At 36.5% G+C, this 22,538-nt stretch overlaps 1 protein-coding gene across 1 annotated transcript in view; it reads left to right on the plus strand.

The window, feature by feature from the left end:
• CBLB (Cbl proto-oncogene B) overlaps positions 1-22,538 on the plus strand; it is a 213,974-nt gene that overhangs the window by 140,239 nt on the left and 51,197 nt on the right. Inside the window, exons 10-12 of the mRNA XM_007461677.1 lie at positions 1-77; positions 15,532-15,717; positions 17,261-17,626. Coding sequence (XP_007461739.1) covers positions 1-77; positions 15,532-15,717; positions 17,261-17,626 — 629 coding nt within the window. The remainder of the gene's footprint in view (positions 78-15,531; positions 15,718-17,260; positions 17,627-22,538) is intronic.

The raw sequence follows: 22,538 nt of genomic DNA on the forward strand, positions 1-22,538 counted from the left end.
TGCCGATGCTGGACTTGGATGACGACGATGACCGAGAGGAGTCCTTGATGATGAATCGGTTGGCAAATGTTCGAAAGGTAAAACTAGAAAACATAGGATTTTTTCAGTTGTTGTGTGGACATGATAAAGAAATGATGCTGTCGCAAGTTGGGTATAACGGAGTGTGGGTTTGGGAAAGAAAGATTCTGGAATCAAAAGAAAGGTGAAGATATAAGTAATGTTGAAAGGCTGATGGAATCATAGGCTGAGAAAGAACTAGACTAATCAGAGTGCTTTCGCTGGTTTTAAACTCCAAAATGAGAGATGGTGAGAGCTTTCGTATAGAGAAAAACATCATCTGAGACTGGCAATGGCACATCTGTGAAGAAAAATTTAAGAAAGAAAATTATTAAAATTAGAAGTGATGAAACTGATGAAAAATAGTCTTTGTTGAAGTCTAAAAGAAGTGTCTGATAGTTATTCTGCTTATCAGGGAAGCCAGCCTTCTGTTTGGCTATTAAGCGGTCACATAAGATTTACCTTTATGAATTTACCATAGTCTGGGGTTTGCTTATCAATATTGCAGACTCAAAAAATTAACTTTGTCAGTTCACTGGGAATGGATGCTGCTGCCCAGTTGGTTTATGTAACCAAGCCCACAAGAGAGTAGTCAATGAACCAGAATGCCAATTGAGTAATTAACAAACCAGAAACATAATGATCAAGAGAGCTGGACTCTAAGCTATCAGGCTATTCTCTGTACAAAAAGATACATGAAATTCAGATTACACTCAGAAGTTTTTGCTCCTAAAATCAGAGAAATGGCAACGAGTGTTATGAAAGCATCTGCATACGCAGTATGAAGGTGCCCCCCTTCCTTCTGACGGCAGGCATGGCTAATCAATCATGGTTCTCATTCCTGCTGAGTTCAGACTTGGCCTGCACAGCCTTACAGAACCTCCACTGCAATTCATTAGGATTTGGCAGGTAACATGCAGCCTATTTGCCATCTAGGTGGAACGATGATAAAGTGTAATGGCAGCAGATTGTATTTACCATATGCATCCATCTCTGTGGTAGGGAAATACTTGGTGCAGGAAATAGATGAGGTGATTTGGGGGTTACCCATTCTTTACGGCTGTGTCAGAAGTTACTTCTTGGCCTCCTGCATCTTCTGTGTTCCAGTGTTCCATGCTCACCAGGTACTTATCCTTAGGATTTTTAAATAACAAATTTCTTCATATGGAGATATATTAATACCACCAACATGGCTACTCTCAAATTCTACTTTGGTTTGGGGTGATTTTTATTATTCACCTCATTGGTTTTTCATAAATGTCATAATTTAACTCTCATAGTCATAGTTTCTCTCAAGAGAAACTACTCTTGATTCTATCCTCTAATGCTGACAGCTACCTTCAGTTTTTACTTTTGAAGTTTGTGATCCCTTTGGCCCAAGAGATGGAAGAAAGGAAGTAGTTATCCCTCAGTAACCCTAAAGGATGAACAAGAAAAAAAAATCTCAAATTGAAACAGGGAATTGAGACTTAATTTTAAGATGAACTCAATAAGTAACCAACATTAATATGTATATGAGCAAAACTTTTTCACATTTTATTTTCTCAACTTGAAGAGGTAAATATTCTTCTCATTTTCAGATAAGGAAATGAGGCTCAGACTAGTCATGTGACATGGCTACATTAGGTTGTAAAGCCAGAATTCAAAGTTGTGTCTGCTGGATAAAAATAACAGTGATATAGATATATCCAACACTCCGTATGTAGCTTCCTTACATGCTGAGTGATGAAATGGTTTCTACCAAGTCAGATTGTGGACTGTATCCCCAAATACTTGTCATATAATGTTATTTTAATAAAGTAGTAACATTTATGATTTCAGTGAGCTGGCACTGTTCTGTGTTCTTAAGTCCTTGGTCTCATTTAATCATGACACCAATCCAGGAGAGAAGCTACTGTTACTGTCCTGTTTTACAATGGAGCAAATTGAAGAAGAAAGAGGTAAAATAACTTGCCTAAGATCCCAGTACTACTCTAAAGCAGAACTGGTGCTTTTTTCCTAACTTCAAAACTGTAGTTATGAGCCGTCATGCAATACACCTCTTTTGCCCTCTTTGGAACATGCTGTACACATTGTACTTCATAGAGTACAAGTCTCTGTTCTCTGAAGGTCTTTTCAGTTCTATAATATAATGTACATCACGAATAGTTACCAACTCCCAATGAAATGTTAACCAGAAGTTAAGAATAATTTGAACTGTGATCTGTTGGTATTAACCTGTAAAGATATTTATGCCCTAATTGGTCACCAAAAACCCAAGCAAATTCAATTAGGCCCTGCTAATTGATACATAAAAAACTATTATATCTGTTTTTCCATATACTAGCTATATGTGGCTATTTAAATGTAAATTTTAAATAATTAAGATTTAATAAAATTTTAAAATTTTGTTCTTTAGTCCATTCAACATATTTGAAATGCTCAACAGCCCCTTGTGTCTAGTGGCTACCCTGTTGAACTGTACAGATGTGGAACATTTTCTGTAGATATTGAAATATCTAGTATAGATAGATATAATAGAAATAACTAATATCCAGTAGATAATTATATTGGACAGAGCGTTATTAGATCATTCCTGCAGGTTCTTACTAGAAGCAGCTGGGTTTTGTTGCAAAAAGCCTTTTCTTTTAATTTAGTAACCTAATGGTCTTAGCTTGGGCTGAATATTTGACTGTGATCTAGCACTAAAATCAGCAATCTGTGCCCTGTTTTTGTTTTTCTGTGAGCTAATGATAATTTTACATTTTAAATGGTTATATATTTAACTGATTTTTTTAAGCACCTACATAATTTCCTTGATTTTGCATCTTGGCTTGCAAAGCCTTAAATATTTACTATTTGGCCCTTGAAGAAAAACATTTCAGTCCTCAGGTCTAGGGCACCTTAAAGCATTTAAAGAATGTTTATTGAATGCATGGATAATAGGGAATGACAGAAAAGTATTTGAGAAACATACAACAGCTCAGGTAGTTCCAGTGAATGAGGTGGTAATGTTTCATAGCTAGGAAAAAGGCATTTCCATTTTCTTTACTAAATGGGCTTTCTTCCTTCAGTGATTGCTGTCAGGGGACGGGGAGCCGGGTTTTAAGAGTAATTCTTTCAAGAACTTGGTACACCTTACTGCTTTGGGGAAAATGGAGTTTACTCTATATGAGTTTGGGAAAGGTTGCAGTTTCAGCCTGATTTCCACTGACTTAAGTTGAAGCTTGAGCTTTGCTTCAGTAGTAGCACTGACATTTGAAGGGAATCACTGGTAACATAAAATGAGCACAGGACATTCAAAGGTGACTGGTGGTTTTCCCTGATCCTTCACACACTCTCAAACCATGCGTGTTGTGTTCCCTCTGGCACACTGGTGAGCTTTTTCTTGAGGGAGCTGAGAGGTTTTGACAATGATCTTCTCTTTACCCAAAAAAGAGAAGGCTCGTGCTGCTCTCAGACATTATTGGCCCAGCAGTCAGCAGTGTCATTTAACAAAGCTTTCACTCGAGTCAGTGTCATTTCCATACTTTCTTATGACAGTTAGAGATTGGAGAAATTTAAAGAACCTGTAATCATTTAAGTTGAGGAATCATATTTCAGTTAAATGTATTTATGTGCACTGATCTGCCTCTAGTCAATTTTAAACAGATTGTGAATTTTATAATATTTTGTAAATCACTGCCACTTAACTTTCAATAAAACCTAAATTTTACTGTAGATACAAGCATCAGTTCTTTCTGAATAATTGGGAAAAACATTGCTGTGGTATTAATGCTCCCATAATACTTTACAGGTACTTCTACTTCAGGAGTTACACTAAATTGTTACGTTTCATTTAGAGGACTGTCTTCTCCATTAGACTATTCATTCTTAAGGCTAGTGCCAGTATCTTATTTATCTTTGTGTTTCTTGGTACCTAGCATTTATTAAGTGAAGTAACAAATGCACATGCATGTTCACATGGTCTGTGAGGGCAGTGGCCTGATTTTGTGTATCTTTTTCATTCCAATCTGAAGACTGAGTATATCTGTTACAAAATACCAAATTATAGATTCTATTCAGTTCTGTCTTATAGATGAGGCTATGAACAGATATCACAGGATCACTTTGATACAATAGCTCTTCTACCTGATTTTCTTCCATTCTGTTTTTTTCAGTCATTCTGTGGCCTCATTCACTCATTCATTTTAAAAACATTTCATTCTCTCAACTCCACGAGTGACTGTCAGTCATGGTCCAGCAAAAGGAATCAGTTTTCTTTTATCTGCCATTTCAAATACTCATCTCTGTCTTTCTCCTCTTTTATGAGCAGGTTGATGACTATATTGTGAAATTGTTTCTGTCTGTCTTAAGCATATTGCATTCTTTAAATTAGTAGTGCTTCCATCATAGCATAGAGAACTGAGCTGTTTGTATATTCCTGTTGCCATGGTGATGTCCTGCAGCTGGAGTTTATAAATAGTAGCATACTGAACATATAGAATGTAGTTTTATTGTTTGTTTTATAAGTTTATTTAGTAATGCTAATCGTATAGAAGCAAATAGAACCTATACATCTATAATACAGTGTATTGGTTGCCTTTCTAGATATAGGCTATTTTATGAGTTTCACTAGAAGATGTTGCAGGTTTTGCTTGAAATTGAACCATTGCCTGAGTCCTCAAGCTGTCAGAATTTCTAGGATAATTGGATCTGAGTGAGCCCTTAGAGGAAGTCCAGGGTGTGATCAATAAGATCACATCCTTCTCTTTGACTTCAGTCAGATCAAAGCTAAGAAAACATGTCTATTGCTATTCAGAATTTTGTTTCATTTTGCCAAAGGTGTACAGAATCTCAGCAGTTCCTTAGCAATTACTTTGATAGAAAATGTTATTCATGAAACACATAAATTACAAACAAATGAAGATTTGATACAAGATATATTGACAGGCTGACGTAGTGTATGAACTGAGATTAATTCCTTTGCTCTTAAACATTATATTTTCTTAAAACAATATTTAAAATTTTAATGAATGACCATATAAGAGGAAAAACAGGTGTGACCAGAGGTCAAAGGAATTATTCTTCCTTTATCTTTTTTTTTTTTTTTTCCGGTACACGGGCCTCTCACTGTTGTGGCCTCTCCCGTTGCAGAGCACAGGCTCTGGATGCACAGGCTCAGCGGCCATGGCTTACGGGCCCAGCCGCTCCGTGGCATGTGGGATGTTCCCAGACCGGGGCACGAACCCGCGTCCCCTGCATCGGCAGGCGGACTCTCAACCACTGCGCCACGAGGGAAGCCCCTTCCTTTATCTTTTTTTATACATTCTCCTAATGCTGCCATCACCAATTAAAATACATATTGCTGATTGAAAACAATATATCATCTAATTCTTGCTTTTCCTAATAATGTGTGAAGAAAGGATCCACAGTACTCCTGATCCTGAGGAAAGAATTCATGTGTATAGATCACAGTGTTTTTGCAGTGTTCTTAGGAGACTGTTACCTTTTTAATGTGACTTAGATTCCAACCACAGGGCTCAAGTACATGCTGGAGCAGTAAGGACAAAATTTACAACAAAAGTGAAGTTCAAAAATAACAAGGCATTTGAAATGTAGAACATGGTTCTCAAGTATGGGCAGTTCTACCTCCTGAGGGTATTCAGAAATATGTGGGGACATATTTTGTTGTCACAGTGACTGAAAGGTCGAGGGAACCACTGATATTTAGTGGATGGGGTCAGAGATGCAAAACATCCTGCAGCCTTGGGACAGTCCCACCTAAGAAGAATTATTCGGACCACATGCCAACAGTCCTCACCTCTCCCGCTGTGCAACACGGGCAGAGTCATGGATGACAGTGAGCAATCCAAAGTCACAGGTTCATTGTTTGCCATTTAATTGCATTTTGTTTACTGATTTTCTTAAAGTTCTCCATGCAGAATAGTAGCATTTTCTATATTAGTATGTGAATATCAAAGAAAAAAACTACCTTGTCCAAGTGCAATGTGATGATATAGAGCAGCGGTCCCCAACCTTTTTGGTACCAGGGACCGGTTTCGTGGAAGACAATTTTTCCACGGACCGGGGCCAGGGGAGGTCATGGTTCAGGTGGTAATGCGAGCCGATGGGGAACGGCAGATGAAGCTTCACTCGCTCGCCCACTGCTCACATCCTGCTGTGGGGTCCGGTTCCCAACAGGCCACGGACTGGTACAGGTCCACGGCCCAGGGGTTGGGGACCCCTGATATAGGGGACCTTGAAGACACTGTCACATTTTCCTCAAAAATAGTTTGAATATGTAGTAGTTTAGGAGAAGCTAGCACTTGAACTCTTGTACTTAGTTTTGGGTTGGCCTCCTGTGGTGTAGACTGTGAGCTCATGGTGGGCCTTGCTCTTCTTTTCATTCTCAGAGACTTGCATAGTGCCTGACCGATGTTATATGCCATTGAGAAAGTTTTGTTTTTCTTTTTTTTCATTGAATGATCAGTGACACTGTTCTTAACTGTACTATTCTTCAGAGAGCTATGGTCCCCGGAGTCCAGCAGCCTGAGTTCATGTTCTAGTTTTGCTACTTAGTATCTATGTGCCTGCATTGGTTATTTAACTCCCTGTGCCTCAGTGACCTTGTCTGTGAAACCCTACCTCTGAGAGTTGAGGTTAAATGAGTTAATGAATGTAAAGCCATTGGAACAGTGCTGGTACATAGTAAATGTTAAGTATCAGTTGTTATCAGCATTATTTTTTATATAGTGTTATTTAAGACTCCTACAATATTGCTGTGCTTCTGAGAATTAAATATCAGTATTTTTGAGATGTCTATGGAAGTATTTTTTCTTTTAGATGCTATTACCTGTCATTGTTTAGGAAGAAATAGACACCACAACTGGAATGGTTTGGCAAGAATTGGTTGTATTTCTTTACTGTATTAATGTATACATGATTATGATTACATTACATGACCACATTAAATTTACTGTACAACTATCTTATAGATTTAAAACTCAGAGAAAATGCAGCACTGCCAACATGTCTGCTGGCATATTATTTTAAGGACTATGTAATTTAGATAAGCTTATAATAGTCTTATTTTCTACATAAGTAAATTAAAATGATTAAGTACAGGGAACTCTAATCAAAACTCTGTAAATGACCTATATGGGAGAAGAATCTAACACAGAGTGGATATATGTATATCAACTATACTCCAATAAAAATTAATTTAAAAAAATGATTAAGTATATATTCTCTAAAGTAGGGTGAAGAACTTAAGTAACTAAATAGCGATTGCTTATTGTTCAAAGCAACTGTAACTGGTATTTTGCCAGCAATATGGCTTTCACATGAGGGCATTTTTCAGTGGCTAAAGATAATTCCCTTAATTCCCAGGATGTTCTTGTTTCTCAGCGATTTTCATGGAAATATTTCTAAATTATATGTCACTCTTCCCTGAATTCTCAAAATTGGTTATGTGGCTGAATGAACCAAAGGGCATAAGAAGCCACTGTAATCAACGTGACATACTTCAGGTTTATGTTTTGCTACAAGATTTAAGGGGAGGGCTTCCCTGGTAGCGCAGTGGTTGAGAGTCCGCCTGCCGATGCAGGGGACACGGGTTCGTGCCCCGGTCTGGGAGGATCCCACATGCAGCGGAGCCTGCGCGTCCGGAGCCTGTGCTCCGCAACGGGAGAGGCCACAACAGTGAGAGGCCCGCGTACCGCAAAAAAAAAAAAAAAAAAAAAAAGATTTAAGGGGATGTTGCATGCAGACAGGGGAAACATAACTTTGAATTAAAATCACATATATATTTGGATTAGGATGCAAAACTCATATAAGTGTTTAAAATAAAGTATGAAACTTCAAAAGAAATTTCAGGGTTATAGAGGCTGGTCACAGGCTAGGAGATTATGTCCCTCTTATAAAAGGTACTTCAGGGAAAAGCAGTATAGCTCTATGTAGCTAATAGTGTTTAACATTTTAATGGAGAGGGCCCTTGGGGTTATTCCACCTGCGAGGCCGTTTGCAGTTCTTTAAAGTAGACCCTATTGCAGTTTTATTGACCACCTCCCTGTCAGACCTCAAAGAGAGCTCTTACTCCAGTCAGCCCTTACTCCGTATGTAAGTTTCTAACCATTTTCCTTCTCTTCATTGCTTCATATTTGTAGTATCTAAAAATTTTACCAAAGTTATTAGTGGAATGTCAGCAATAATAATAATTTAAAATAATGAACCTCAGTTTACACACAAATTTAATATCCATATTCTTAGTAAGCTAGCAAGGTGCTTATTCCTTGTTACTGTTCCTAGAGGGAGAAATACAGCAGAATTTTTCCATTGAGATGTCTTTTCTTTTTTTATTTTTGGTTGGTTGGTTTTTTGGTTTTGTTTTCTAGGACTGTTAGAGCAGTTTTAGGTTCACAGAAAAAACTGAGGGGAATGTACAGAGATTTCTCATGCACCCCCTGCCTCCACAATGTGTAGCCTCCCCATCATCAACATCCCCCACCAGACTGATACATTTGTCGTAATTGATGAACCTACATTGACACATCATTATTGTCTAAAGTCCATAGTTTACAGTAGGGTTCACTTTTAGTGTGGTACATTCGTGGTTTTGCACAAATGTATAGTGACATGTATAGTATCATGCAGAGTATTTTCACCGCCCTAAACATCATCCTCTGTGTTCTGCCTATTCATCTCCCCCACCAAAACCCCCAGCAACCATTGATCTTTTTACTCTCTCCATAGTTTTGCCTTTTCCAGAATGTCCTATAGTTGGAATCATACAGTATGCAGCCTTCTAAGATTGGCTTCTTTCACTTAGAAATATGCATTCAGGTTCCTCCATGTCTTTTCTTGACTTGATAGCTCATTTCTTTTTAGCACTAATAATATTCCATTGTCTGGATGTGCCACAGTTTATTTATTATCCATTCACCTACTGAAGGACAGCTTGGTTGCTTACAAGTTTTGGCAGTTACGAATAAAACAGTTATAAACATCTGTGTGCAGTTTTTTGTGTGAACATAAGTTTTCAGCTCCTTTAGGTAAACACCAAAGAGCATGATTGCTGTATTGTATGTTAAGAGTATGTTTAGTTTTGTAAGAAACCACCAAACTCTTTCAGAGTGGCAGTAGCATTTTGCATTCCCACCAGCAATGAATAAAAGTTTCTGTTGTTCCATATCCTCATTAGCATTTGATGTTGTCAGTGATCTGGATTTTGGCCATTCAAAAAGGTGTATAATGGTATCTCGTTTTAATTTACATTTTCTTGATGACATATGATATGCAGCATCTTTTCATATATTGATTTTCCATCTGTATATCTTTAGTGAGGTATCTGATAAGGTCTTCGGCTCATTTTAAAATCTGATTGTTAGTTTTCTTATTGTTGAACTTTAAGAGTTCTTTTTATATTTTAGAGAACAGTTCTTTCTCAGATGTGTATTTTCCAAAGATTTTCTTCTAGTCTGTGGCTTGTATTTTTGTTATTCTCTTGATAGTTTCTTTCACAGAACAGAAATTTCTCATTTTAATGATGTCCAGCTTGCCCATTATTTCTTTCATGGATGGCACCTTTGGTGTTGTATCTAGATGACCTTGTATTTGGTGGTCACTTTTTAGATTTCTCCTATATTATCTTCTAGGCATTTTATAATTTTGCATTTTACATTTCGGTTTATGGTCCATTTTGAGTTAATTTTGTGAAGGGTATAACGTCTATGTCTAGATTTTTTTCTTTTTTTGCATGTGGATGTCCAGTTCTTCAGCACCATTTGTTGAGAAGACTGTCTTTACTACGTTGTGTACCTTTGCTCCTTTGTCAAAAGATCAGTTGACTGTATTTTGGGGGATCTATTTCTGTTCCATTGATGTATTGTATGTCTATTCTTCTGCCAAAACCACAGAATCTTGATTACTGTAGCTTTATAGTAGGTCTTGAAGTCAAGTAGTGTCCAGTCTTCCAACTTTGTTCTTCTCCTTAACTATCCTGTTGGCTATTCTGGGTCTTTTGTCTCCATCTAAACTTTAGAATCAGTTTGACCATATCTAAAAAATAACTTGCTGGGATTTTAATTGGGATTTCATTCAATCTATAGATTAAGTTGGGAGAACTTTTCTTTTTCACTCCAAGTTTCTCCCTAAATTCCTACATATTGAGACTTCTTGAAGTGTGACTGTGGATAAGTATGAAATGACCGTACTACTCTTACACCATGTTCCTCATATAAGCATTTGTTATCTAAAAGGGAACAATGGTACAGTACTCCAAAATAGACAACATAAATCATTTATACTTATATTACAAATTACACATGAATATGTGTACATGTAAATGGCTCTGTAATGGATACCTTCTGAATAATATTCTGCATAGACTATTATTTTAAAGTCTTTTGATTTTGTTATGTTCACAAATGGATATGAGCAGAAGAAGCACCAAAAGGATAGTTAGTAGCAGGAAAATATTAGAATATTTTATTTTAATTCTATTTTATTAGAATGTTTTACTCAGAATATATTTTATGTGATAAAAGTTTTATCAATGTCCTTCATTAATTTTCACGCATTTAGAGAAATGTCGTCCTTTTCATCATCCTTATAATACATGTATCTACCTTGTTCAGATATGAAAATTCATTAAGTAAAAATCTTCTTAGAAATATAAAATTGACTTTGATTATCTCTGGGATTGTCAGAACTCTTATCTTATTAGTAATTGGAGAGGTTTTCTCTTGTGCTGTTTTTAATAATAGCCTGGCAGGGTTTGAAGTTTCCTACCAAATGTCTTTGCATTTCCATAATAATGGATCCTATTAAGGCTGTTATAAAATCGCTCTTTAAAAGGTATGGATAAAATGAAGAGTGACTAAAATAGAATGAGTCCCTGATTATTATTGGTAATTGTGGAGCATGCTGAGATGGGCTTTTGACTACTTACTTCTTGGGCCTTTTCTCTCAGGATTTTCTCTTAAAATTGCAAATTCAGATTTCTCTATTCCTTATGGTAGTCATTCGCCTCCTATTCTAAGTGCTAAAGAATTCTGTAAATTTTGTCAGAAAAAATAAAGAATAGCGTTTATTCATTTCATGAAGCAAAGGATTTGGAAAAATTGGTGAATATGTAGACATAAAAGAATCAAATGTGGTCTTTAAATTTCTAGAGCACCAGGATTTCAGCCTGTTGAACTTACTTATCAACAACCGGCATTAAAGAACTTACGAGAAATTGTTAGTTAGACAGATAAGCTGGTGTGATGATAATACAGGCAGGAATCAAGGCGCCCAGCTTTTGTATTTTGAAAGGTGCGGAAACGAAAAAAGATCATATATTCTGAAGTTCTGAGAGCAAGTGTAATACTAGAAAAAAGTGAGAATTACCTAAAATCAAGATAAAGGAATTATTCAAATCAGCTATCCTATAACTTGAAACTGTGATTCCATCCTTCCCAGTTCTTGCAGTTACCTCTATATAAATGATTTTCTTTATATTGTGCAATAAATTCTGTAAAGTTAATTCTGTGTCCACATCCTAGTTTCTGCTTCCTATGCTTTCCTAGGTAATCTCTTCTTAGCTTTCCATTTCCTTGTCCTAATCTAATAGAGTGGACAGACAGAGATGAAGGAGTGACAAAAAAAGGATTTCATGTAATGCAGTGGCAAAAAGGGTATGGTCCTTTTAAGGATCCCTTGATTAATATGCCTTTTTTTTATACTAATAAATTGTATTTATTCTCCAGAAGATTAAAACCAGAAGAGCAGTAGTGAAGACAAACTGAGAAAAAATTATTCCCCACAATTGAAAAAGATAGGGGTTCTCTATCATAATATATAAAGAGCTCTTTCAAATCAATGAGGGGTAAATAAAAGAATATGGTAGATAATGGGACAAAGAACATAACATGAGTGGGCATGTGAAGCATTGTGTGAGACTTCTCTTCTCCTTAGACTTTCAAATAGGAAGGAAAAAAAATATAATTGGTGATTACTCAAATAAATTAAAAGTGACCTTTAATGTGACCATCTACTAAAAATGTTTACAAATGTTCACAGTTAGCATTTGAATTTTACCAGCAATGAAAGTTAATGCAAAGTTTCAGTATTCTAGTTGTAGAATTGTTCACAGAGACAACAAAAAGGCTTCAGCAAAGAAAAATGCATTATTATCTAAAGGGCACTGTTAAATTATCTACTCTTACGTGGGGATTTTACTATAATTTAGGAGAACTCTGGAAAATGAATAAGCTATGGTGAATTTAGACCACATAATAAAGATAAAATAGTTTTTGTTTCTTCACACACTCTTCACCTATTCTCCATAAAATCCTTCTGACTAAGCCAACTTACAGTTACTGTAATGCTTCAAAATGAATTAGTCTTTCGGGAGGGCAGTATAAAATCACCTTGAGAATACAGTATGAATTGTTCTTTTTAAAAAAAATTTTATTTATTTTATTTTTGGCTGCATTGGGTCTTCGTTGCTGCGCGTGGGCTTTCTCTAGTTGCGGCGAGCAGGGCTACCCTGTTGCGGTGCGCGGGCTTCTCATTGCGGTGGCTTCTCTTATTTCGGAGCACGGGCTCTAGGCGCACGGGCTTCAGTAGTTGTGGCTTGCAAGCTCTACAGCGCAGGCTCAGTAGTTGTGGCGCATGGGCTTATAGCTCTGTGGCATGTGGGATCTTCCCGGACCAGGGCTCGAACCCGTGTCCCCTGCATTGGCAGGCGGATTATGAATTTTCTTAAGCAAGTTCTGCTTCAGATTACATTCACAAAGCTGTAGAGAGTATGCTTGTCTGGAGGTAACTAGAAGTTCAGGGTTACTTCTGCAGCACACACAGTGGTTTGGATGTCTGTCCAAAGATTTTCAATATACCCTTTCAATATCTTAACAGTTCACCCACTTCAAATCAAGTCCATCCCATTATTTAAACACACTAGGAATATGGTAACTGCTTAAATATTAAATTAGTAGTTAAACCAGAAGTCAAGTTCTAATGATGATGGTGGGCTGCTGGCTCTGTCAGGATTCTCCTTCCTGTTCCAGGTAATTAGGGAAGCAGGCAGGTAGTTGTGGAAGAAAAGTGCTTGGAGAAGCATAGGTCTTTGCAGTAAATGCAACAAGCAGTGAAAAATTTCTCTGCAAATAACTGAAACAATGAAGTGCTATGTATTCTCTGTATATCTATGTAAAAATTATTTCTTTACAGGATAGGAACCATGTGGATAGCTTTGCTTCTTGAGTCTTTTTTTGTAAAGAATAATAACCAGATCAATAAAGGATTTTTATCAGGTAACATTTTTTCTAGTTCTCAGAGAATGTAACTTACCCTTAATGGGAATTTGGAGAAGTAGATGTCCTGTAACATCTCCTGATCTGATTGCTATGAACTGTGACGCACTTAGTTTGACACGAGGAGTTTTTTCTATTCTGTCCGTGATCATTTTTGGATTAGTATTACTCTGTAAGGTTCAAATTCATGACCACGCGAGGCTCCATGACTTTTGGGGTAAAAGTCATGTTATTTTATTAAGAATACTGGCTGCATGAAAATCAGCTTATGACTCTACAGTTTCTGCTTTTTCTCCTTCAGTTAAGTAGGTAAGAGCTATAAAAAAGAATCATGAAATTAATAAGAAAGGGGTCTTAAAATTTACATGTGAACGTGCATCTGAATTTATTGACCTATTTTAAGTTATTTGGCGTCTATTGAGAGAGACAAAGAATTGACAGTCTAGCAATATCATGGCAGTATTCCAGTATACCTGAAGTATGGTCTAGAAGCTTCTGCTCAGGCACTCAAATTTATTTTTAAAAAGCCTTTACCAGGGGAAGCATAAGTCCCCACTCCTTCAGTGTGGGCTGCACATGGTAACTTCCTGGCAAAGAGTACAGTAAGGAACATGGGAGAACAAGTCAGTAGTTTTGTAGTGTAGAAGCCTCGACAGTCAATACCTCAGCCAGGTAATCAAGGTCAACAGCAACAGTGATGAATCACATTGATACTGTAGACGCTCGATGTGATGTGGTTAAAGTGTTACTTTACCAACATGGCCTTCCTTCCAAAAACACATAATGCTAGTCTAATCTTGAGAAAAACGTCAGACAAACCACAATTGTAGTAAATTAGAAAAAAAAAGACCTTCCATGATGTAACTAAGTGTGGACATGAACACAAATTTATTATCACATCTCAGTTAAGGACAGAATGGTTAAATCTTTCTCACTATTGCTAGAATTGAAATTAAATTGTCGGTTGACATGGACTACTCTTACAAAGGTAAGTAATGTTAGGGGGAAAGGGCTTAAAAACAAGCTTAAAACTCCTTATAAATAGTAGCAGTAGGAAACAGATGAATATCAAAGCATGCTAGCTTAATGTAGTAGGTATAAAAATTAAGCCTAGGTCTCCAAAGAGGTAGGTAGTAACTTAGCCTTGAAAAGGAAACTGCTTGATATTTCAGAACAGAATATTGTTATCCTAGTGAGGCTATCTGGTTAATTAGGATGGCTTTTATATCAAATAGGAATCAGGTTATGTAACACACACACTTCTGAAACAGAAAGTGTTAGACACATACATACAAATCAAAGTACTTGTTGATGGCTTTTTGGTGCTCTTTTATCTACCAGATAACATGGAAACCCTGTAATAGCATAGAAATCTATCAGAGTTTTAGAAGTACAGGCTTTCCTAGATTTAATTGTTTTTAAAGAAGAACATTTAACTTGAGGATTTATTTTCCATGTGAAGGCTTGGGGGAAAATATCTGGTCTTAAACCTGTTTATTTTAAATACACAAATTTTTAAAAATCCTTGTCTGATTTAATTGGTTTGTAGGAAAGTAGATTATGCACTGGATACATATTTTATATGGAACAAAATGATTTCTAAGTTCTAGAATGTACTATAAACCCAAAGACCTAAGAAAATTCTATAATACAGATAACCAAGAGCAATGTGCATTACTGCATTGCATGTTTCTCATAAAATGTAGACAGGTTTCTAGAAGAATGCCTGCATTTGATTGGTTTTTTTGTTGTTGTTGTTGTTTTTGCGGTCCGCGGGCCTCTCACTGTTGTGGCCTCTCCCATGCGGAGCACAGGCTCCGGACACGCAGGCTCAGCGGCCATGGCTCAGGGGCCCAGCCGCTCCATGGCATGTGGGATCCTCCTGGACCAGGGCACGAACCCGTGTCCCCTGCATCGGCAGGTGGACTCTCAACCACTGCGCCACCAGGGAAGCCCTTGATTGTTTTTAAACTACCCTTTTGCTGTTTTTTTCCTAGGCCCTTTCTACAATATGTAGGAGAAACTAATCCATTTATTCTTTACATAATACTGCTCTTGAGGGACAATGTGAGCTTCTTCCATCTATTAATCAGAGTAAACTAAGTGAGTTTATTTTAACAGATGTGCAATGGCAGATACATTCTCAAAACCAAATGTCTTAAGAACTGAAAGGTATGTACTTTACACCTCAAATAAACATTCTCTTTTTATATTCTAGTGCACTGACAGGCAGAATTCCCCAGTCACATCACCGGGATCCTCTCCCCTTGCACAGCGAAGAAAGCCACATCCAGACCCTCTCCAGATCCCACATTTAAGCCTGCCACCAGTGCCTCCTCGCCTGGATCTAATTCAGAAAGGCGTAGTTCGGTCTCCCTGTGGCAGCCCAACTGGTTCACCAAAGGTAAATCAATTTTATTAGAAACATAGATAATAATTTTATGTGATGATTGTTGATTGCTCAGGTTTTTAAAATTCTGTTACTCATATTTCTTATGCTCTTGTTTATGAAAAACTTTGATGGGTCTCTCATTTTGTTTGTAGTGAGTCCACTATCATATTCCTTGCTTTATTGCTATAAAAGTTACATAATTATTCAGAGAGGGCACATGTCTGTAACAGCCCCCTGATTTGCTAAAATAAACAGCAGAGTAAGTATAGTTATTCTGTAAAATGGATTTAAAAGGTCATTACATGTATTAAAATAAATTGCATGCTCTTATTAAATGATATTTTACACTCATTTTCATAGTGTCTTGACAAGAAAAATTGTTATGAGAGTATATTTGCATAGGGCTTAAGATGTGATAGATTATCACCCATGTTTCAGGGTGACTCAGAAGAGGGAATTATATGTACCTTTTATACCTGAAGGAATTAATTACAAAGAATTACAGTATTTGCAAACTAATTGCATTACTGTTTAATATTAAAGACATAATTCTATCTGTACATCTAAGCCCACAGTTTTAGTTCTGTGCAGATTTTTTTCCAAATTTGAAAAGGGAATATTTTGCTTTATTAAATATAAGATTTTAAATATTAATCCCATTCGGTAATATGCATTACAGTCTAAAACTATTTGGAAGCACAGTATTTTAATAGTATTAGACTTTTCTACATTATAATTAACATGGTTTTAAGATCATATTAAGACTTTTTAGGATGTTATTTAGTCAGAATTATGTAAACACACATTTTTTTGCTAATATTTTCAAACAATAAAAAGACAAATCATTCATCAGATGAACTATGTAAATGAAAATAAAAACTGTGAAAGTCGCATAGATTCAATTCAGGAGCTTATACCTTCATATTTCCACATAAGAATCAGACTGATTTTTTTTTAAGATCCATAAAACTCAAGTAAGGTCTGTAAATAATGCTGCTCTATTATTTGTGAATTTTCACTATTCTGGTAATAACTGTTAAAGAACCAGAGCACATTTCCCCCTTGTCACTTGCTCTGTATTATAGAGGTGAACACAAAAATAACAAAACCAACATTTTCAGTCTTCCAAAGATATTACAAATCAAGGTGCTCTTTTAAAAAGTAAAACAACAACTTTGATGGTTTCTGCTGTTTCTCCTAAATCACAGAAACGTGCAAATAAAATAATTAATGACATTATTATTTTAATGTCAACCAGTCAAAATCACCATATAATTTTGACATTCTGCTACGTTTTCCTGTAGTCCTTATAATCCTGACATTTGAGTTTACATATTCATTTTCTACAAAGAAATCTTAATGAAATATATTTGAGTTTTTCATTAATTTTTTAAACTTTAATTAGTTGGTGATAAAAGAAACTCATTAAAAGATGGCACAGGAATCTAATAAAGCCCTACTATGGCTTAGAAAACAAAAGCAATAGCATACTAGTCTGGAAGTCATTTCAGTGCATGGAACCTCTTTTAATTTTTTTCCTCTTGTGTTTCTTTAGTCTTCTCCTTGCATGGTGAGAAAACAAGACAAACCACTCCCAGCACCACCACCTCCCTTAAGAGACCCTCCTCCTCCTCCACCTGAGAGACCTCCCCCAATCCCCCCTGACAATAGACTGAGTCGTCACTTCCTTCATGTGGAAAGTGTGCCTTCCAGAGACCAGCCGATGCCTCTGGAAGCCTGGTGCCCTCGGGATGTGCTTGGGACTAATCAGTCAGTGGGATGTCGCCTCCTAGGGGATGCCTCTCCAAAGCCTGGAATCACCGCGAGTTCAAATGTAAATGGAAGGCACAGTAGAATGGGCTCTGACCCAGTGCTTATGCGGAAACACAGACGCCATGATTTGCCTTTAGAAGGAGCCAAGGTAAGAAATACTGAAAGCTGAAGCTAAATAATCTGCTTATAGTCTTCTGATAAGAGGTAGTATAAAAGGTTGAGTGGTGTTTTATTCGCCCAGCGTGACACTTCCCTGCAGGTCTTTAATTATCTGCAAATTGTAAATAATCAGAAGCTCATTAAAACTTGAACCTAACAGAAGTCAGGAAGAAGGTTCTAAGTAATGATTTAATTTTCATATGAAGAAACCAGACAATTTGCCAGAGATTTAAGTTCACCTTCCCTTATTTCATCTGCAAATTTTTTTCCTATTAATGTTGTCAATGGGAGAATCAGCAGTCTCTTTTTATTTAACTCTCCTACTTCTATCTAATTTGAAAAAAAAGTTGTATGGTTATAGCATATCATCAATCAGTCATTGGAGTTATTGTTGCCTGGGACAGCACACCTTAGGCAGCCAGGTAGAATGAACTTTTCACATACATAAAAACACCAGGTCCAGTTCATTGTTGGAAAGCAAGGTCTTTCTCTATAAAACTGAAAGACTGTCACACATGTTGAGTTCTAACATAAAGGATATTCCCACTGTCATTTATATGTACAGAAAAGAATTTAAGCATACAAGGAACCGAAGAGGCAGCAGCAGAAATCATTGTTTCGAAGCCTCAGTGGGCCCCTGGCAGAGCTGTCCTGTAATGTTTTCTGGTATTTGTGTCCACGATATTTTTGACTCAGATCAGATCGTCACCATCTTCCTTCAGCTGAAGGAGGCTTTGCCTCTTTTGAAGACTGTAATATTTAAGCGTTCCCATCTCTCTTGATCTTAAGTTGTTATTTTAGGGGAGTAGACTATTCCTTCAAAATAATAGTTTGTAGTTGGTGAGTTAATCAAGAAACAAGGAAGTGTGAAGAATGACATGGACTAAATTCCTGTATGTGTGTACACACATCCGTGCACATGCACATGTGTGAAGGAAAACTCTGTTTAAGATTTAATTATTAGTGATCTTCTAGGGTAGCCAGGATAGCAAGAGTCAAAATGATCTACTCAGGCATTCAAATCACAGGGGAAGAGTGGTGGTGGTTTGCCGTAACTCTTTGTTAGTGCCTTGTTGGTACCTGCAGGCTTTCATCTATTATAAATATGAAGATCTGTAAAGGTTTTCTTCAAGGTCATGCAAAGGTGATGTAAATGGAAGAGAAAGCACTTATAAAAGCATTTTTATAATGTTGTCTGAAAATGGAGAGCTTATCTTCAGAAGTATGTTCCTACAACCTAGAATCTAGATCAGAAGGACCTGCCTTTTTTTTTCCAGTGACTTTTTTTTCTTCCCTTTAGTCTTTATTACTTTTCGTTCATACATGATCACACTTGCCTTAAGGAGAGCGTTCAGAAGAGCTCCGACATGAATGGTTATATCTTAGCAACATATTACAATTTATTTCCTGAATGGACTTAGAAATACTTAAAATATAATAATTATCTTGGGCAATTCACTGAAGATCTCCTGTTTCAGGGTTCTTCTCAGATAATATGTTATACAGTCTTAGCACTAAATAAACCTGCCCTTCTAAGCCCTAGAATACAGGCTATTAAGTTTTGTATGGATGATGGTTGTTTTAAATTGGGGTTATAATTTCTTAGGTTATAGGTATGCAATTTTATTTTTATTATATTAACTATAAGTTATTAGTATTAGTAGTGATTTAAGTTATAAAGATTCCTTTACATGTTTTCTTTGTGAACTTTCATGTCTTGATCATTGATACATGTTAATATCCCAGAGAACATTGAGTAAAGTACAAAATTTATGTCTTATTGAAAATTGAATTTGTTTAGTTCTATCTAAATTAGGCTCATTAAAATTCATGAAGGTCTAATCTCATATGTTGTGTGTATTAGCATTGCAATGCTTATAGTCTCAAAGTTAATTTCAAGTTACAACTAGATTAACATTTTTACCAAAATTAGACATCTAATATTTCTCATTTCAGTATAGTTGTTTGACTTTTAAGGCAGATTATAAAGAAGGATTTATACATAATGTATTCAATGCTATAAGACAGACCGTGTCTCCCCTTATTCTCCTCTTTCATGATCTTTTGAAGGAAAAATGGGTCCACTTCAGTAGACCACAAGGTATATCACAACTGACATAAAGTAGAACAAGCCCAATTCCTCTTCTTATTTCACTGTTGGGAGACTTAGAGGCTAGCTTCAACCGATGGAAGACTACGTCCATCTAGGATCCTGTAATTCTCAGTCTCTGCATGATCCTGGGTTGGAGTTTGTTTCTTTCTTTCTTTTTTTTTTTTTTTTTTTTTTTTCTCAGTCTCTGCATGATCCTGGGTTGGAGTTTGTTTCTTTCTTTCTTTTTTTTTTTTTTTTTTTCTTTGCGGTACACGGGCCCCTCACTGTTGTGGCCTCTCCCGTTGTGGAGCACAGGCTCTGGACGCGCAGGCTCAGCGGCCATGGCTCACGGGCCTAGCCGCTCTGCGGCATGTGGGATCTTCCCGGACCGGGGCACGAACCTGTGTCCCCTGCATTGGCAGGTAGACTCTCAACCACTGCGCCACCAGGGAAGACCTGGAGTTTGTTTCTTAACTTACGTCTCTGTAGTTCCTCAATCCAGATTGATTTAATTACATATCTGTAAGCACTTTCTACATACAAGACTCTCCTTGTGTTCAGGATAACCAGAATCCCAATGTTCTCTCCCCTTTCAAATTTAACAAAATGTTTTTATAGAAGAGGAACTGTTTAACTCCTTTAGGCAGAAGTAAAAATAATAAGGCAAACCTGATAGCTGCATTTTAACAAAACTAAAAATCTGATCAACATAGATCCACCAGGCTCTGGAATCAGACCTGGGTTTTACTTCCTGCTCTAGAATTCACTGGCTTTGTGGATGTAAGCAACTTACTACATCTATGCCCCCAATTCCACTTATCTCCCTTACTTTATGAAATGAAATAATAATAGGACCTAGTTTCTAGGAAAATAGTTACCCTCCAAATAGCCCCCATACCCCTTGGTTATGGAATAAAACCAGACTAGATGTGGAGTCTTAGTATAAGTTGTAACAGTTCATTTTCATTTAAAATAGTTGTCCTTATTTTTTTTTTTATTTAAAACCAAAATCATTATCTCTTTCTCCCCTTCCTCTCTGCTTTTATTTAGCATAGTGGCTAATGAATACTCAGCAAACACTCAATAACTGGGTTGCTGAGTTATTACAGTTAGGTTAATGACAGAGGGGGAAGAGTATATGCATGCTGGGGTTGGAGGTGGGCAGGGGTAGGGCAGGAAAGGACTTGGAGGAAGAAGATGTCTATGGTACACTAGGGAGCGTAGACAGTTTTTTTTAATGTATTTTTCCAGCGCTCACATTCAGCCAAAGGTAAAATGTAACTTTCTTGTTTAAAATAGGATTTTTTACTCGTTTAGAAAAGTAGTCATTTTCTATAGATAGATCACGTATTCACAATAAGAGGGAAACAAGGGAGAAGGGTTGAAGAAGGGAAAATGATTTTGATTTAAAAAGACTCTTGTATATTAATGAAAATGGTAAGTGTTACAGTATATTCTCACCCTCCGTACCTAGTGTGCAGTCTTTAAAAATTGTTTTAAAAAAATGTTATCATGGGAATAAAGGGTATGGGGATTTAGATACTTGGAGGCTGATGTGTTATCTTCACATAACCCGTCAGTCTCTCCAAATGTAAGCAGATACATTTCTGTGTCAAAGAGTAACAACTGTTGTTCAGACTTGTTTTCATTAAAGGAAATATCTCAAATTAAATATCATCTGCCCATTTTAAAGATAAGAAAACTTAGATGAGTACTAAAAGTTTAACATTAAGTGTACATATGTAACACCATAAGGGGAATTCATGAAACTAAACATTCTATAGAGTGAGGACTTGCTGCCCTTTGTTGTGTGTCCTCTGTCAGTGTGCCAGTTCCCATCATCCATTAGAACAATTTGCCCTTTTTATTTGCATCTTTCCTAGATAAATGGTAAGGGAAGCAAGGATAAATTAAATTCTAATTACTCTATTTGCTAACTGTAAAGAGCTCTAAGGGAAAAAGCCCTCTAATTCATAATTAAAATGAAGTGTAAGAATTCTCTGTGACTTTAATTTACTCCCATTTCTCTTCTCCCTCCCACCTGGCATAATCAAGTTAACTAAATTAATACTTTACTTTTTAACATGAACCTGAAAGCTAAGAGTTGTTAGGTTTATTTACCTTGTTTTATTTTATTGGTAATAGATTTCTTTCCTATAGGACTGTTTCCATTCCCTCAGATTCTAGCCACATTATAAACCTGTTCCTTACTTAATACTTTGTTGGGTAGATTTTTATTTATTGTTGTTGGTTTGTTTGTTTTAATTATTTTTTCGCACGAAAATGTTTTAAAATATCATTGGAGACTTGAAATGTATCTCCTTATATCTAGATACTAACACTGTGTCCAACTATCTTTATTTGTTCCTCTTCAAAGATTAAGAATGCTACTGTTTCCTATGTGATAAGAACGATCTCTGACTTATGTTACTTCAAGTGGCATTACTCTAAAATGACCTTGTGTACAATAATCTGTTGAAGATGTTGCTAGATAAATACATAGAATGATTCCTCTTTTTGAGATTGTGGCTTTTGCTTGTTGGTGGAGAGGCACATGTTTATAAGAATGAATTTAAACTTATCTATGAATCTCAGGTGTTGTCTTTCAGAAAATAAGTCCTTTGTGTACACAGGTTTCATTTTTAATCTGATGTTTCTGAAGGATAAATTATAGTGATATTTTTGGTGTAGTGTATGTGTGGGCTTACATGTGTGGGATGGGGGAAGGGGGTTGTGTTTGGGGTTTTGTAATTAAAAAGGTTTTTCTTAATTGTGCTAAGATTATCACAATTGTGTTTGTTTTCCCTAC

Source organism: Lipotes vexillifer, unplaced genomic scaffold (genome assembly GCF_000442215.2).
Source record: "Lipotes vexillifer unplaced genomic scaffold, Lipotes_vexillifer_v1.1 scaffold1164, whole genome shotgun sequence".
Classification (NCBI taxonomy): domain Eukaryota; kingdom Metazoa; phylum Chordata; class Mammalia; order Artiodactyla; family Lipotidae; genus Lipotes; species Lipotes vexillifer.